The sequence below is a fragment of the Melanotaenia boesemani genome, chromosome 22 (genome assembly GCF_017639745.1).
Source record: "Melanotaenia boesemani isolate fMelBoe1 chromosome 22, fMelBoe1.pri, whole genome shotgun sequence".
NCBI classification, from domain to species: Eukaryota; Metazoa; Chordata; class Actinopteri; order Atheriniformes; family Melanotaeniidae; genus Melanotaenia; species Melanotaenia boesemani.
In genome coordinates this window covers 7,696,962-7,712,076 of record NC_055703.1, presented here as the reverse complement: position 1 = coordinate 7,712,076, position 15,115 = coordinate 7,696,962, and the positions used below count along the sequence as shown (strand labels likewise).

Genomic DNA, 15,115 nt, shown 5'->3' with positions numbered 1-15,115 from the left:
TCACCAGAGCGCGGAAAGGTCAAGTGATATTGATCTTGCCATCCAAACACGCTCTATATTGTTAAACCTCCAAAGTTGGGATCAAATCGAACATGAGACGGTTCTCGTCATCAGACTCTGCTCTTATTGAGGCTGTTTCTGGAAAACTCGCGCAGGAGCTCTTAGATTTGGAATGATCAACCTCGCGCGTGGTGTTGAGGACAGACAGTGTAAACTGGTGGTCAATCTGTGGTGCGTAAAACGCGCGCTCCGGGGCGGGGACTGCTTTGGAGAGGCAGCCCAAAACAGCATCAGCGCGGCGCTGCGCATCTACAGGTTGCTTTAAGTATCTCTCCTCCTCTCTGAACATTTTCAGATGTAAAACACATCTTGTGGACATGGAGAAGTGCTTAAACAAAGCGTTTGGACAAGCATTTGGACTCGTGAGCAGATCCACGGCACTAAACGACCTGAATCCCAACCTTCCTCAACAACAATGAAACTGCACGGCGAGGGATTTTTCAGACATCAGCTGTCCTGCCAACATTTCCACGGAGGACCTCGCATTTTAATCGAGACCACCATGTCACAGGTCCCTCACAGTAGCTGCGCCGCGGAGACAACAGCAACATAATGGCATGTAGGAGCGGGTGCTGCTGCGGCTCCGGTCCCATCAACGAGGATAACGCGCGCTTCCTGCTGCTGGCATTGTTCATCATCATCTATCTACTGTGTGGGGCCGCCGTCTTCTCGGCGCTGGAGCAGCCCAAGGAGCGAGAGGCGAAGGAGCGCTGGGCGCAGAGATTCGAGCATTTCTCCCAGAAGTATAACCTGAGTAAGAAGGACTTGAATAACTTCCTGAGGAACTACGAGGAGGCGAACGTGGCAGGTATCCGCGTGGACACCATCAGACCCCGATGGGACTTCACGGGAGCTTTTTACTTCGTGGGAACTGTGGTGTCGACTATTGGTGAGATTTCATGGTCAGAATAATCAATACTGCATGAAAAAGCAAAATATGAAGCCATTCTTTGCTTGGAGACATGATTAGTTTTTAACTCCTATATGTGTTATGCACCTTTCCCTAAAGTATTACTCAATGAGCCTTTTTTTCCCCTGATATTATCACTAACTCTCCAAGGTCAATTAAAAGATCAGTTTAGATACAAAATTCCGTTTAAAGGTTGAAGAGAACATTCTGAATAAGAAAAAAACTCCCTCAGAGCATATCTGTCTTTGAAAATAGTATGTTTGCCTCAGAAATGGTTGCTTATAACTGTCTGATATCATCCAAGTATTGGTGTCAGTGTGGCAGACAGAGCAACAAAACTGCTGTTGATCCTTTGTTGTCAAAACCTTCCTAATTATCTTTATATTATCTTTCAAACATGAAAGGCAAACATGACTAGAGTGAATTGATTTTTATTGACTCTCAGTGTGACAGGCCTTTTGATGGAGAAGAATTTCAGCTCATCACAGAATAAATAAGGATGTTGATTTAGGAGGTGCCTAAAAAGTGATCAGACTGATCTCATGATTTTCTTGCACTTCGACAGCCCAGCACCAGATCCAGATTTGTCTCATCTTTCAGTCATGTATAAACTGAGTTGCCACCTAAGATAAGAAGCATCATTTTTCTGTTTGCGAGCAAGGAAATAAAGTTTCAGACAGTGTAAGTAATGTCATATTTAACATGAATTTTAATTGCAGAAAGACCACAACATATACACAACAGACAAGTCAGCAGAAACAGTTTGAATTGCTTTAACATTAACATCAAGTATATCTCAGCAATCATGTTACCTTTTTTCTTTCTCATCTCTCATGTTTGGCTGGATGTATATTTGGTCAGAGAAACTCTTTTACAAGCACAACCTTTGTGGAAGAGTATGGTATTAAATGTGATTTCAATGTGTACATGAGAAGTTCCACTTCAGTTAGTGTCTACATCAGTGGGATTGTGATTTATTTCTGGATCAGGGAGCTTATGCTTTGAAAAATAAACTTATTTACTCTCTTGTGGGCCATTAAACCAAACACTGAAAGCAATCCCGTTCAGTGTGTCTCCCATTAGACATACATGGCGCTCAGGGGAGCTTCTACAGCTTGGATTGTCAGAAAATATAAAAAGAAATTAGAAGATAAAGAAAAATCACACAGAGAGAAACAAGAATGTGCAATTAACCATGACAAGTTTCACATTGTGCAAATAATAACATGAACCAGCTTGTTAAACAGCCAGTGAGCGATCTATTGTCTGAACTTCATTATATTTAATGACTTCCACCATTAGTCTGTAAACATTAATGCTTCCATTATTTTGCACTTTCACCCTTGATAGCAATCTCCTGATAAATGGCAGATTTTGTGTTGTTTGATGATGAATGATGGAAAATGACCAAATATTGCTGTTTGAAGTCATCAAACTACCTTATAATTTAACTTTATGCTTTTTAAATTTGCATAAATTTTCATTTTCCTTTTTTGTAAGATTAAATTTTCCTTATTTCCTGTTTCTAGGGCACACTCAGTAAAATAAATGGCTAATAGAAGTAATTAAAAAAATTTGGTACAGTGTAAGAATCATTCAAAAGCACTGGAGGCAATGAACAAAAACCTCCCTCCAAACATAAACATATCCACCTCTTACTGCAGCTACAAATCTATAAAGCCTATTTAGCCTAGCCTATTTACAAGCTGTAATATGCAACTAACCACTAGGGGCAGTGTGATTTGACCCAATGTAAGATAAGAGGACCCAGAGTGGTAAAAATGACTAAAAGTTTCGAACCAAAACATGACGTGCTATTTAGGTTCCTTACATATCATCTATGACACCAGTGCCTTTGTTTTTTCTGCCGGGATATCAAAATTAACCAAATATTAACTTTCACTATTAATGCCATCTTTATCGTTTTGTTTACACCAAACACACTTTACATGTGTATCGGGTCTGATTTCACTCATGTGCCCACTAGTGGAACCCCCTGGGAACAAATAACAAAAAAAAAAAAAAAAAAAAAAAAACTTATTTTAAAGCTTTTTTTTGTAAAAAAAAAAAAAAAAAAAAAATCATTTAACATTTTAAATCAGACTCTTTTAGGAGCAACTGAACACGAATACGGCAGAATTCTTAAGCTTTGCAGTCTCCAGCATCATTAAAATGCAGAATTTTTCATTTGGTTCTTCCTTTTTTCACACAATAGTACGTTCCTTGGCTTTCCTAGCATGTGATTGGCCGAAAGGTGCGCCCATCAAAATAAAGTCATGCCCCAGCCCGTATGGATTCCTAGCAGAGCTGAACAGGAGCAGCTGAGGATTGGGCTCTCCTCAACAGGAGAAAGAATTGGCTCTTAGAGCTATGTCATTTGTAAACAGCAGTAGAATCAGTAGAACTGACGGGCTGCATAAAGGTCCAGCTTAAAATATGTATGCAATTTAATTATTTGTTTAACTGTGATTCAAACAGAGTTACAACAATAGAAAAAAAAGACAGTGGGAAGCAAGAAATTAGCATTAAATGGTCCCATTTAAGACAGTAAGGATGCATTTAGAAAGAATCAAGCTTACAACCACCATTAACACCAACTTCACTAAAGGTTTTTGTTCCAACCAGCCATTTTGACACATAATGATACAGCAGGACGCTATTTTCTTTCATTCCTTACACTTACTTTAATGGGTCAAATGGCTTATCAACATCACATTTACACGGGTTTGTGAAACACGAAAGAAAAACACATCTACAAAATTCAACCCATTTGGCTTTATTGTTGCTTTTGGAGAGAAACTCTGGCTCAATTAGCACCGTGCCAACCAATTTCAATGAAGAGGCAATCAAATCCTCTACAAGAAACCTGCCTCCGGCACAGAGACAGAATATTCTTTCCATCACAGCAGACACTGAAACACTTAACTATCTTCTTCTGTTAACAAGTACTCTTCTGCAGTGATTTATAGCTGCTAGACCTGTAGTAAACAATGATTAATTATGCAACAAAAACACATAAATAAAACTTAAAAGATTTCAAAAGAAAACAAACCTTGCAATGGATCAAACTTTTTTACCATGAGTTTTTAAAAGTGAGGAGGACTAGAATAGAAGAAGGTAGCTTTAAGTGTTAAATGACAGGTGAAGAGGAGGCATTGCTGACATTGTGTAAATCAGGGGTGGCCAATGTCGGTCCTCGAGAGGCACACTGCAGGTGTGTTGGAGCAGGGAAATTTGGAAAACCTGCAGGATTGTGGCTCTTGAGGACCGACATTGATGTAAATCCCTGTTGTAAATCCTCTCACTTTGACTCCATTTTTGTTTATCTGCCAGCTCTCAGGGGAAGAACAAAGTCACTCAAAAGCAGCATCTTGGAGATTAAAATAAGTTCAAATGTTAAAAGTCTAGGAAAATTATAAAATGGTTGCGGGGGGAAAAGAGAAATGTAAGATAAATTGGCAGTTTGGGACTAATTGCAGTGATGACCTTGACCTGGAACACCTCGGTCTTTGTCAGGAATGTTAGCAACACACACAAACAGTGAGAGAGCAAATAAGAGGATGTCACCAATGGCAACCGGGTGGAGGGAGGCAGTGGCGTGAGTACAGTTTTAACCTAGAATAAAATGAGATAAGTGTTCATTTTCACTTGGATGTGTGTATAATTTAACAGATAAAGCAGCTGGGTGAGCGTGTGTGATGCTTTTTGCTGATCAGTGCTTTTATCCCCAGCTTTTATTAAAGTTGTAAATGCACATTAAAGAAAAGAAACTGGGGAACGAAATTCAGCTACTGTTCCTTGTAGTAACCTCTTCGTGTGTTGCCATGGTAGCAGTATCACCCATGTAGGCTGTTTTGTGTGTGTCTGTCAGGGTTTGGGATGACCACTCCAGCCACCATCGGAGGAAAAGTCTTCCTGATGTTTTACGGCCTGCTGGGCTGTGCCGCCACCATCCTCTTCTTCAACCTCTTTCTGGAGCGCGTCATCACCGTCATCGCCTTCGTCCTCAAGTCCTGTCATGAACGGCGCCATAACAAGGCTGTGCTCCCGCAAAATGGACGCCGTGTCTCAGAGGGAGATAGAGCAGGAGAAGCTGGGCCAGGTGGAGTAGGAAAAGGGGAAGATCTTGCAGGCTGGAAACCTTCAGTCTATTGTGTCATGCTTATTCTAGGAGCGGCGGCCATCTTGGTGTCCTGCTGTGCCTCGCTGATGTACTCAGCGGCAGAGGGTTGGGGCTACCTGGACTCGCTCTACTTCTGCTTTGTGGCCTTCAGCACCATTGGATTTGGTGATATGGTGAGCAGCCAACGGGTGGTCTACGAGGGCCACGCCACGACCGCGTACCGGCTCGGCAACTTCCTCTTCATCCTGACTGGCGTCTGCTGCATTTACTCCCTCTTCAACGTCATCTCCATCGTCATCAAGCAGGTCCTCAACTGGCTGCTGAGGAGGCTGGAAGCCCCATGCCGCTGCTGCTTTCCCAGAAGGTGTCACCATCCGCACCGGCACCCCAGACGTAATGTAGTTGCCCCAGGCCATCTCCGCGCCCGCAGGGACCCCTCCATCGAAACAGATGCCATCAATGAGAGTGAAACCGACACTGGGCGCAGGATGTCTGGCGAGATGATCTCCATGAGGGATTTCCTGGCAGCCAACAAGGTGAGAAGTTGTGGAGCTGCTTCAGTGTGACGTTCACGCCCTTCTAATGTTATCAGTGTATTTACACCAAGTAGTAATCAGTGATCAGAGATAGTCTGACAAAGGTTAAGAAATGAGAACATTATTTTAAAACAGTCCTGCTGTGCTCGTACAGTAAAAATTTCAAATCAAAGTTAAGCTTTCCTTTTCATTAATTTATTTATTCTTATTACCATTATTTCTGGAAATTAAAAGTTGCTGCAATAAATGTATTTGTATGGAAAAAAGAAGAGGTGAATAGATCTATCTATCTATCTATCTATCTATCTATCTATCTATCTATCTATCTATCTATCTATCTATCTATCTATCTATCTATCTATCTATCTATCTATCTATCTATCTCAAATTTATTGTATCCACCAGGGGTAGAAGACAAGTTTTTACCATAAAGTCATGCAAAAGGTCTTTGAAACTATGATACAGACAGCATTATAAGGCTAATATTGCTTTTATGTAGGCACCCAGCTCAGTCTTGAGCGCAATTGTTCACATACATGCTTGTAAACTACGCTTGTTCGATGTCAACTGGAAGTCATGTTAAATATGTTGACTGACAGCAACTTTTGCTATAGGCTAGTAAATTAATCCAAACTTCTAAAATCTCAATTACTGTCTGGATCAGGTTTTAGTAAATTTTAGATTCATTTATAAGCAAATGAAGTGAAACAAAATTAGATTTAAGCCTGAACACTGGGCTGCCCTGTTCTGACAACATCTGAAAAGACACCTGTGAAGTCTTCAGCACTGTATTTGTACATTATGTCCTTTTAGGGATAAAACAAAAACTAAAAGAGAGAAGAGAGGGGAGTGGAGAAAAAGAGATGGAGAATAACAATTTTCAAAGGGCTTAAGCAACTTAAAATGTTTCTGCTTCACAGAGTAACAACCTGACTGTATCAGATAGATGATCTGAGGGCAGAATCCATTGGTAACATGAAAAGAAAATTTATTCTAAACAGTGGAGAAGAGTTGGTGATACAGCATTACACAGAGCGGTTATATCTAATAACATATGCTGAGTTTTCTGTGCAGTATAATTACTTCATCTCATTTTAGATTTATTACTTAGATAACTTGAAAAGATGTTAAGGTCAATCAACCTCACTCCAGATCTAATGTTTTTCTTAATATGAATTACTAAACCATAATATTAGATACAACCAATCATTTTGTGTAATTGTATCTCTAAAGGGTTGAATTTCTTTTTGTAGAACACTACAACACAAAGGACTGCTTTCAATGGCTTTTTTTTGTATTTGTTTTTATTAGTTTGTTTGATGCATATTAATGAACAAGCTGGATGAAACGTGCTGTATTATAGCTAACAAGCTAACTGACAGTCATTGGCCACAATATTAGATGAACAAATGCTTGTTTGCACAAATATCTAATCAGCCAATCACATGGTAGCAACTCATTGCATTTAGTCATGTAGACATGGTGAAGACAACTTGCTGAAGTTCAAACTGAGCATCAGAATGAGGAAGAAAGAGGATTTTAGTGACTCTGAACGTAGCATGGTTGTTGGCCTGAGTGTTTCGGAAACTGCTGATCTACTCTAGGGTTTCCAGAGAACAATCTGAAAAGAAAATATCCAGTGAGCAGCAGCTGTCTGGACCAAAATATTATGTTGATGTCAGAGGTCAGAGGAGAATGGGCAGACTGGTTGGAGATGATAGAAAAGCAACAGGAATTCAAACAAGCACTGGTTTCCTCCAAGGTAAAGCAGAATAGCATCTCTGAACACACAACTGAGGCTACAATTCATAGACTCACCAAAACTGGACAATAGAAGATTGGAGTGGTGTAGAGGAGATTTTCTTGGCACATATTGGGCCCCTCAGTACCAAATGAACATGGTTAAACCACCACAATGCACCATGTCACAAAGCTCAAATCATCTCCAACTGCTTTCTTGAACATGACGATGAGTTCACTGGACTCCAACGGCCTCCACAGTCACCAGATCTTAATCCATCAGAGCAGCTTTGGGATGTGGTGGAACTGAAGATTCTTATCATGGATGTGCAGCAACTGTGTGATGCTATCATGTCAATATTGAGCAAAATCTCTGAGAAATGCCAACCAACAAAGTACTAGCAAACTGTACTTAATAAAGTGGCTGGTGAGTGTATAATAATGTTGCTTGATATAGATGATCAAATCCTTGACTACTGATATTATACAGATGAATAATGTTTCTGTTGTAACAGTGCTATTAAATCTAGACAGTGTTCCTTTAAGCCAAACATTAATACTAATATGCTAACATACCTCTGATGGTATTAAAATGCTGATGTCGTGCAGTTACTATGATTGAAAATCTGAACTGGATAGTTAGTTGTATGCTTAGTAAGTAACCAAGGAGCCCTATCTCCTGCCTGTTAAACCTTCAAAGCAATCATAAAAACTGGACATGTTATGATGCCCTTGAGACTTGATGATTAGATCATATATACAGTATATTTAGAGGATAACAACAGACTCCTTAAAATACAGACTAAACCTTTTATTTTTGCAGACTGCTTCATTAGAACTGTTTTTGTTTATAATTCTCATTGCTATTACTTAATGCAGTTAAAAAGGTTTTAAAGCTTTATTTTGATGCCACAAAAGTTGAAATAGCGCACATAAACATCCATGCAGTTTTCTTCACATAAGTTTGTGCTCATAAACAAATCAACAATAAATGCATATAATTGTATATTAACTCTACAATCTCTGCTAGTTGTGCAAAACTTGTACTTTTTTGTAGGGGGTGAAGGAGGCATAATGCATTCACATGGAAAAAAAAGAAAGATCTGTCTTTCTAACTTAACAAGATCATTTTACAAGAAATTGTGTATTTTTCATTTGGTTTTTCTGCATTTATTAGCTTCCTCCAAATTCTGTGATTATGATCGAGGACGTACACCATGATGTGTAGGAGGTACTGCAGTACTGAAGGCTGCTGCTCCAAAGCTGTAGTACCAGAACCCTTATTTTTCACAAGAGGTACTTTGTTAAAGTACAAATTATTAAAGTAAGAGTGATAAAATGTATGTACTATAAGAGAATAATAACTGTGTATGAGTGACACCCAAAAAAGAGGCTTTGAAAAACACAGTCCCTCACACTATGGGTGCAGTATAGATGGCAGAAACATAGTTAGTGGTGAAAAGTTCAGAATCGTCTTCAGACAGCACTTATTTTGAAATGCTGGGAGGCTGTGTATCTTGTGTTATTGATGTTACTATGTTGCCATAATTGCATGTGCATAGATACATGCACATAGTTGTTAATCTATCAGGAAATTAATGTATTTTCTAAAGTTGGACTCCAGGGAGCTGTATGTCCGATGGAGTTCAAACCAAAAAACACACAGTGGGTGAACTGGAAATTCACCTATCTGTTTGGGAATCCTTGTAATTTCTGACAGATGTACAAAACTTTAATTTAACTTCGATAAACTAAATTGAACATTTTGGGTGTACTTTGGAGAGAAACTGATTAGCAGACAGGCTAACAAACTACTAGCTTAGCATGCTGTTACCGTGCATACTCTTAATTCAATCAGGTCTTAACAGGGTTTTTATATATTGAAGTATGCATACTGTCACAACCTAGCTCATAGATTATGACAAAAAAATGGGAACGTACACCAAATGCCAACAAAAAGTCATTTCCATCCATCCATCCATCCATCCATCCATCCATCCATCCATCCATCCATCCATTATCTATACCGCTTTGTCCATTAAGGGTCGTGGGGAAGCTGGAGCATAACCCAGCATCTAGTAAGTGAGAGGCAGAGTACACCCTGGACAGGTCACCAGTCCAGTGCATAAAAAAAGTAATTTATTAATGCAAAAATTATATGAAACGATGGTGAGTTCAAGGGTTGTTTTCAGCTAAATCAAACCAAACCAAAAAGAAGCCAAGCCCTGCGGGAAGAGACTGGGGGAAGAAAGAGCTGTCTGGCATACTGGAGTTTTTGTATCTTAAGGTTTCCTGGTTCCATGTACTCCAACTGTGCCAATTAGCCAATCACAGCAGTCAGTTCCTGCAACAGCCCAAAAAGAAATACACCATTACCACACCACACATAAGACCATTACAATACATACCATAAAAAAGACAGTTTACTACAAATGCAGGTTAAAGCTCTATCATGCAAAGAAGAAGCCATATGTTTATTTATTTATTTTATTCAACCTTTATTTAACCAGGAAGTTCCTAGAATACTGTCTCCTTTTCAGGGGAGACCTGTCAAAGAAGGTTTCGCTGTAGCACTCAGCACATATAAAACTCAGCACACAATAACACTGTTCAATAAAACTATAAAATAGATACACGACACATAAAATCATTTTAAGAGTAACATTTACACAATTTAGTTACATGAGTTCATAAATAGGCTTGTAATTGACCAAGTTAATGAGTTTTACCATATCCTGGTATTCCAGGACCAAGGTGCAAAATTTTTCTTATGTCAAATATGTGAACACAATCCAGAAAACCTGCAGTCTTCTCTGGACCAACGACCATTTTTACAACAAACATTTACACTCTTTTAAAACCAAAGATTAGGAGAGGGAGCATCCAGCTTGTTAGCAGTGGACAGTTGAAAAGCCTGCCTCTCTGATGGTAGCAGCTGCCACATCTGTGAAGCTCCATCAATGCTGAAAAGTACATGGAGGTTTTAGAGCAACATCTGCTCCCATCCAGATGTCTCTTCCAGGGAATGTTGCTAGACCAAATACAAAGGAGGAACTGTTGCAACTTGACAACAAAGTTTAGGAACTTTTAGACTTCTTTTCAAGTCCTTTCAAAATTAAATAAATGCCTAGAGTTCATTGTTCCTTTTGAACAAACTTTAATATTTTTTCCTGCTGCTCGTCCCTGCTTAAAGCACACACAAAGAGACCACATTGTTCTATCATAAATAACACTCAATGAAAATATTGAGAGAAACACTAAAACCTGTATGAATTTCATTATTTCATTAGATTAAATTAGTACGAATTGACATTACATTATTTTTTTTGTCTCCTCTTCTTTTCTGCCAGCCTGTTTTGATTTATTTTATTAATATACATTGCATATTAAATGATTAATTGTATATCAGATGAGATACAGTATTTAGAAATGTAATGTACTTGAATATGATAAAAGTACACACAAAAATGGACAAAAATGGTCAGAAATCTGGGACAAAGATGTTCACTGGTATCTTTTTTCAGTTAATTCTAAATTAGAATAATATTAGTATTCCTGTGTGTAATAAATTCATCAGGTCCCCTGACTTTTCTTCAGGAAGTTAATTTCATTTGCATGCATTTAGGCCACCCAAGATTTCCAATCACATGCATAATTTACCAGGTAAACCTTCTTAGCACAACGTGCAAGATTTGCTAATTAAACCAAAGTCCAAAGTTTAGTCTGCCAGAACAGAAACATTAAAAAAGGACAAGAAAGGCTTTGCTATAAGTCGAAAGAGTGGACAGATTTACATTTACACCTGATGATGACTAGAGATGAGAGATCAGTGGATCACCTGAGTTATCAAATTTCTTCCTGAGCACAGCTTCAGGGTCTGAGAAATGTCATGACGATCCTTTCTGTATTTGCTAACCCACTCCAAAAGTGTAAATGCAAAATTCAGAGTGGGAAGATTTTCCCATGCAGTCATCCCATTAGCTACAATTACATATAATTGTGTTCAAAACAGCAGTTGCTCGTTTCTACACGTTGCTTTGCAGACTGGAAAAAGGGGAATGCTTCCTGTGTAGGAGAGTAAAATCTTTTTTTCACTCATGCATGTTCAGAAAGCATGAGTGCACCTTTGTTTTTGCTTAGACCATCATGCAAAAGCAGAGGAAAGATCCCATCTGGTAGCTTTATATCACATCTGTGAGATCAGGATGTACCAGTCGCCAACACGTTGTATTAATCCGTGTTTCGCCAGGCTTCACTGGTTCCACACACTGGCAGGACAAACATTTCCCCATGTGCTGATTTCTTTATTTCTTTCCCGTAGGTGAACTTGGCCATTATGCAGAAGCAGCTTTCGGAGATGGCCGTCGGACACCCCCGCCAATCCGGCTCCAGCTCCCGTCAGAACGGCTTCTCAGGAGGGGTGGGCGCCCTGGGCATAATGAATAACCGGCTCGCAGAGACTAGTGTGGACAGATAGGGGCCACTGTGGGAATCTCCTTTTGAAAAATACAGAAGGCAGATAAGACTAACATGGACTGCTGAACCCCGGCAGCTATGAATCCATCTCAGCCTACTTTGGCTTCATGAATGACGCAGGATAGTTTGTTGGAGTCTCACATCTGGACCAGAGTGCAGGAATGTTCGCTCATGAGGAGCCCAGTTTCCATGGTGATAAAAAAAAGCCTGCCTAGAGCCTTGTATCTAAGCTTCTTCACACCTAACCGCAACTTCCACTTTATCTGCAGTCTATAACAGTACTCACTACGACTCAACTCCTTAATGTACAGAATATTTACAAGAGAAAACTAGATTTAATAAAGTGGGTGTTTCCTGGTTTTGAGTCTACTAGTTGTCACTACATTAAATAGCAACATGATGTTCAGAAAACATCAACTTCATGGGTACATTTTTTATTTTTTATTTAACTTTCAGTGCTTCAGTCTACTCATGAAACATATTACAACCTGAGGAATTGCTTTCAGTCATCATCCCAAACTGAACAGATAACGTCTCCAGCAGGATGATGTTTACTTTGACTGTGCAGCACTTTATCGAAGCACAAATGCAAACATGAGGACATCTTCCTGCTGTCCAGACATACAGGTGGTTGCTATTGACATAAATTGAGTAAAACAAGTAAGTACTCATCAAGCTCAGCTGTATTTATTTGATGTATCTTTTCTCATAGTCTGAATTTGGTGCCAGTTCTGTGAGAAAGGACAGAAAATAGATAGATGAGAATGTTAATAATATTCAAGTACTGACTTGAATCCTGCAAGCAGCTGAGAGGGAGAATTACTTGTTGACACTGTCATCTTGAAGGAGGTGGTATAGGTGTCTTCGCTTTCAGTCATGCATCTGTGAGGACACTGAAATTACAGGGTAGGAATCCTCCAGGCTCAACCAGCTGAGCGTTTGACTCATTTGACTTGAGAAAGTGAGCAGAGGGACGGTCTCTGTCTTTAGTTTTGTAATGATTAAATGCTAACCTTGCAAAAAAAAGTCAAGGAAAGGAACAAGCTCATGGTGCTGATTTCCAGTTTAGAAAAACACTGAAGCTGTATTTTGTCTTTAAAGATAATGCAAACTTTTTGTAGTTATATTTATAACATATAGCTCCCCATAGTTTAATAAAAATGTTTGGATTAGGGAAATCATGATCCACATGTACTGATAACTGTAATTAAAAAGAAAAAAACTCAAAATATAAATAATGTGAAGATAATTTTTGCACTCAGTTGGTGAAATGAAAAGATTATTGAATACAGATTTTTTTTTGTACATCTTTTGGTTTGTTTTCTCCTCCTTTGACTGTAGCTTAAATACCAAAAACAGAAAAACTTAAAAACTTAACTAAGGACTTTGTTTCCATTTGTGCTTTTGGGCACATTTTTTTTTTTACATTTAAGCCCTTTAAGCTTTAATACAAGTAGTACAGGAAAGAAATACAGGACTTGAAAGCTGAGTATTTTTAACTGTATGCAAATGAGATAATGTTCCTGGTATGCAATATTCTACTGAAATACTGCTATTAAAAAAAGCAGTTTATCGGAGTGTCTAAACTACGTCAGAGGGAGTTCAAACCCCAGTAAAATTACTCTTAATGGTATACAAATTTGGTCTATTCTGTGAAATAGTTTTGAAATATGGAGATGATGCATGATTTCTTCATTTCATCCAAGTCTTTCACTTATACGTTTGGTAATAGGCTGTTTTTTGTTTTGTTTTTGTTTTTGTTTTTCACTTACACCATGCAAACGACCATTCTGAGACTGGAAAATCGATTCTGTACCTCCTAAATGATCACAGTTATTTCCTAGCCAGAGCAGAACTATGGTGAGGCTGTAAAGCGTAGGGCTTTGGTAGTAAAAACCTTGTGAAAATTTGAGATGGAAATGTCAAATATACAGTGTAATGGTAAGTGATTGCTTGCTTCTTAAAAGTGGGATTGAACAAGGATTCCGTAGTTTGTGTACTGTGTCAGTACACACCTCTACCAAACTGTCTGACCCAACAATTGTAGAAATCTAAATCAATTTGTCACAGTCTTTGTTATATCTGTGGTTTATTCCCAGTTTGCCCGGATCTTGACACTACTAAATTTTGCAGTGTCACAGCTTATGATATAAAGAACAACAAACACAGGACTAAACAGGAAGGCAGTGGTCAGAACTACAACAACACACACACACTAAAAAAAAAATATTAATTGGCTGCTACAAAAGGGAAAATGAAGAAACTTTAATAAAAAAAACAAAAAACAAACAGGAAACACAGCTTAAGTGTAAATAGAAGACTGGCTGACAGAGAGGTGAAAGATAAAGATTTAGCAAACAATCAGGGAGCATAAATACACCTAGAGCTGATTAGAAAAGTGGAGTAATAGAACAGGTGGCAACCAGGTAATCAAGTGACAAGACAAAGGCAACTGAGGACATCTAGGGATAATGAAGGGTAACAGACATGGACAAGAAGCAACAACTAGAAACTGAACATACTAAAACAAAACAAAGGCAAAGTAAACAAAAAAAAAACTAGCAAATCAAGATGAGTCCAACAAAGATATGATCAACCAAAGAAACCACAAGAAAACACACCAAAGCTCAAGAAAACCCCCAGACCAGGACCCTCAAAACTGAGGGGTGGGATTACCTCACCTCTGCAATAGAAAAGAGACACCTTACCCTTGGAAAACTGACGGTGGGACCAAGTGGACGATCACCATTATGGTGCTCCGGTGTATTAAGATGTGGTCACATATGGAAGTGTAGAGCTGTTACATTTTTTACATTGTTATATTTTTTTTATATTTTGTATATTTTTAATTTCATGAGTTGTGTCTCCAAGGAAACATTGCCTTATTGAGGTAAATAAAAGTGTGAAAGTGGTAAACACATTAACATATACATTTATCACCAGTGATTATGCCTATGGATGTCTTCTGAAAATGACATGAGTCACGTTTTTACAATAAAACTATCACATTATAAGGTGATATGGTCCTAATTTTTATTTATTTATTTATTTATTTATTTATTTATTTATTCATTCATTTATTTATTGTTTGAGTGACAGCTCTATGCTTTCGTAGTACAATCACACACTTCGATAGCAGTTGGCTAAAAGTTGTGTGATAATATTCACATATTACAGACAATGTCACAATATAGACCTAAAATGAAAATTATAATAAACACAGTAAAACCATATAAACACAACTAAACCTGTGTTTAATGTATAATCAAA

At 38.5% G+C, this 15,115-nt stretch overlaps 1 protein-coding gene across 3 annotated transcripts; it reads left to right on the top strand.

Annotated features, from left to right (window-relative positions):
- Window positions 1–232: 232 nt before the first annotated feature.
- Window positions 233–13,926, top strand: kcnk13b (potassium channel, subfamily K, member 13b). Of its 3 annotated transcripts, none has more exons than XM_041975064.1 (4): window positions 233–949; window positions 4,842–5,266; window positions 5,399–5,629; window positions 11,691–13,926. In XM_041975064.1, exons 1-4 carry the CDS (start codon window positions 613–615, stop codon window positions 11,844–11,846), a joined length of 1,149 nt encoding a protein of 382 aa, XP_041830998.1. In that variant the 5' UTR covers window positions 233–612; the 3' UTR covers window positions 11,847–13,926. The 3 variants fall into 3 exon arrangements, with proteins under 3 accessions (XP_041830998.1, XP_041830997.1, XP_041830996.1); XM_041975063.1 differs by having other exon boundaries at window positions 5,396–5,629; XM_041975062.1 differs by having other exon boundaries at window positions 4,842–5,629.
- The last annotated feature ends 1,189 nt before the right edge of the window (window positions 13,927–15,115 follow it).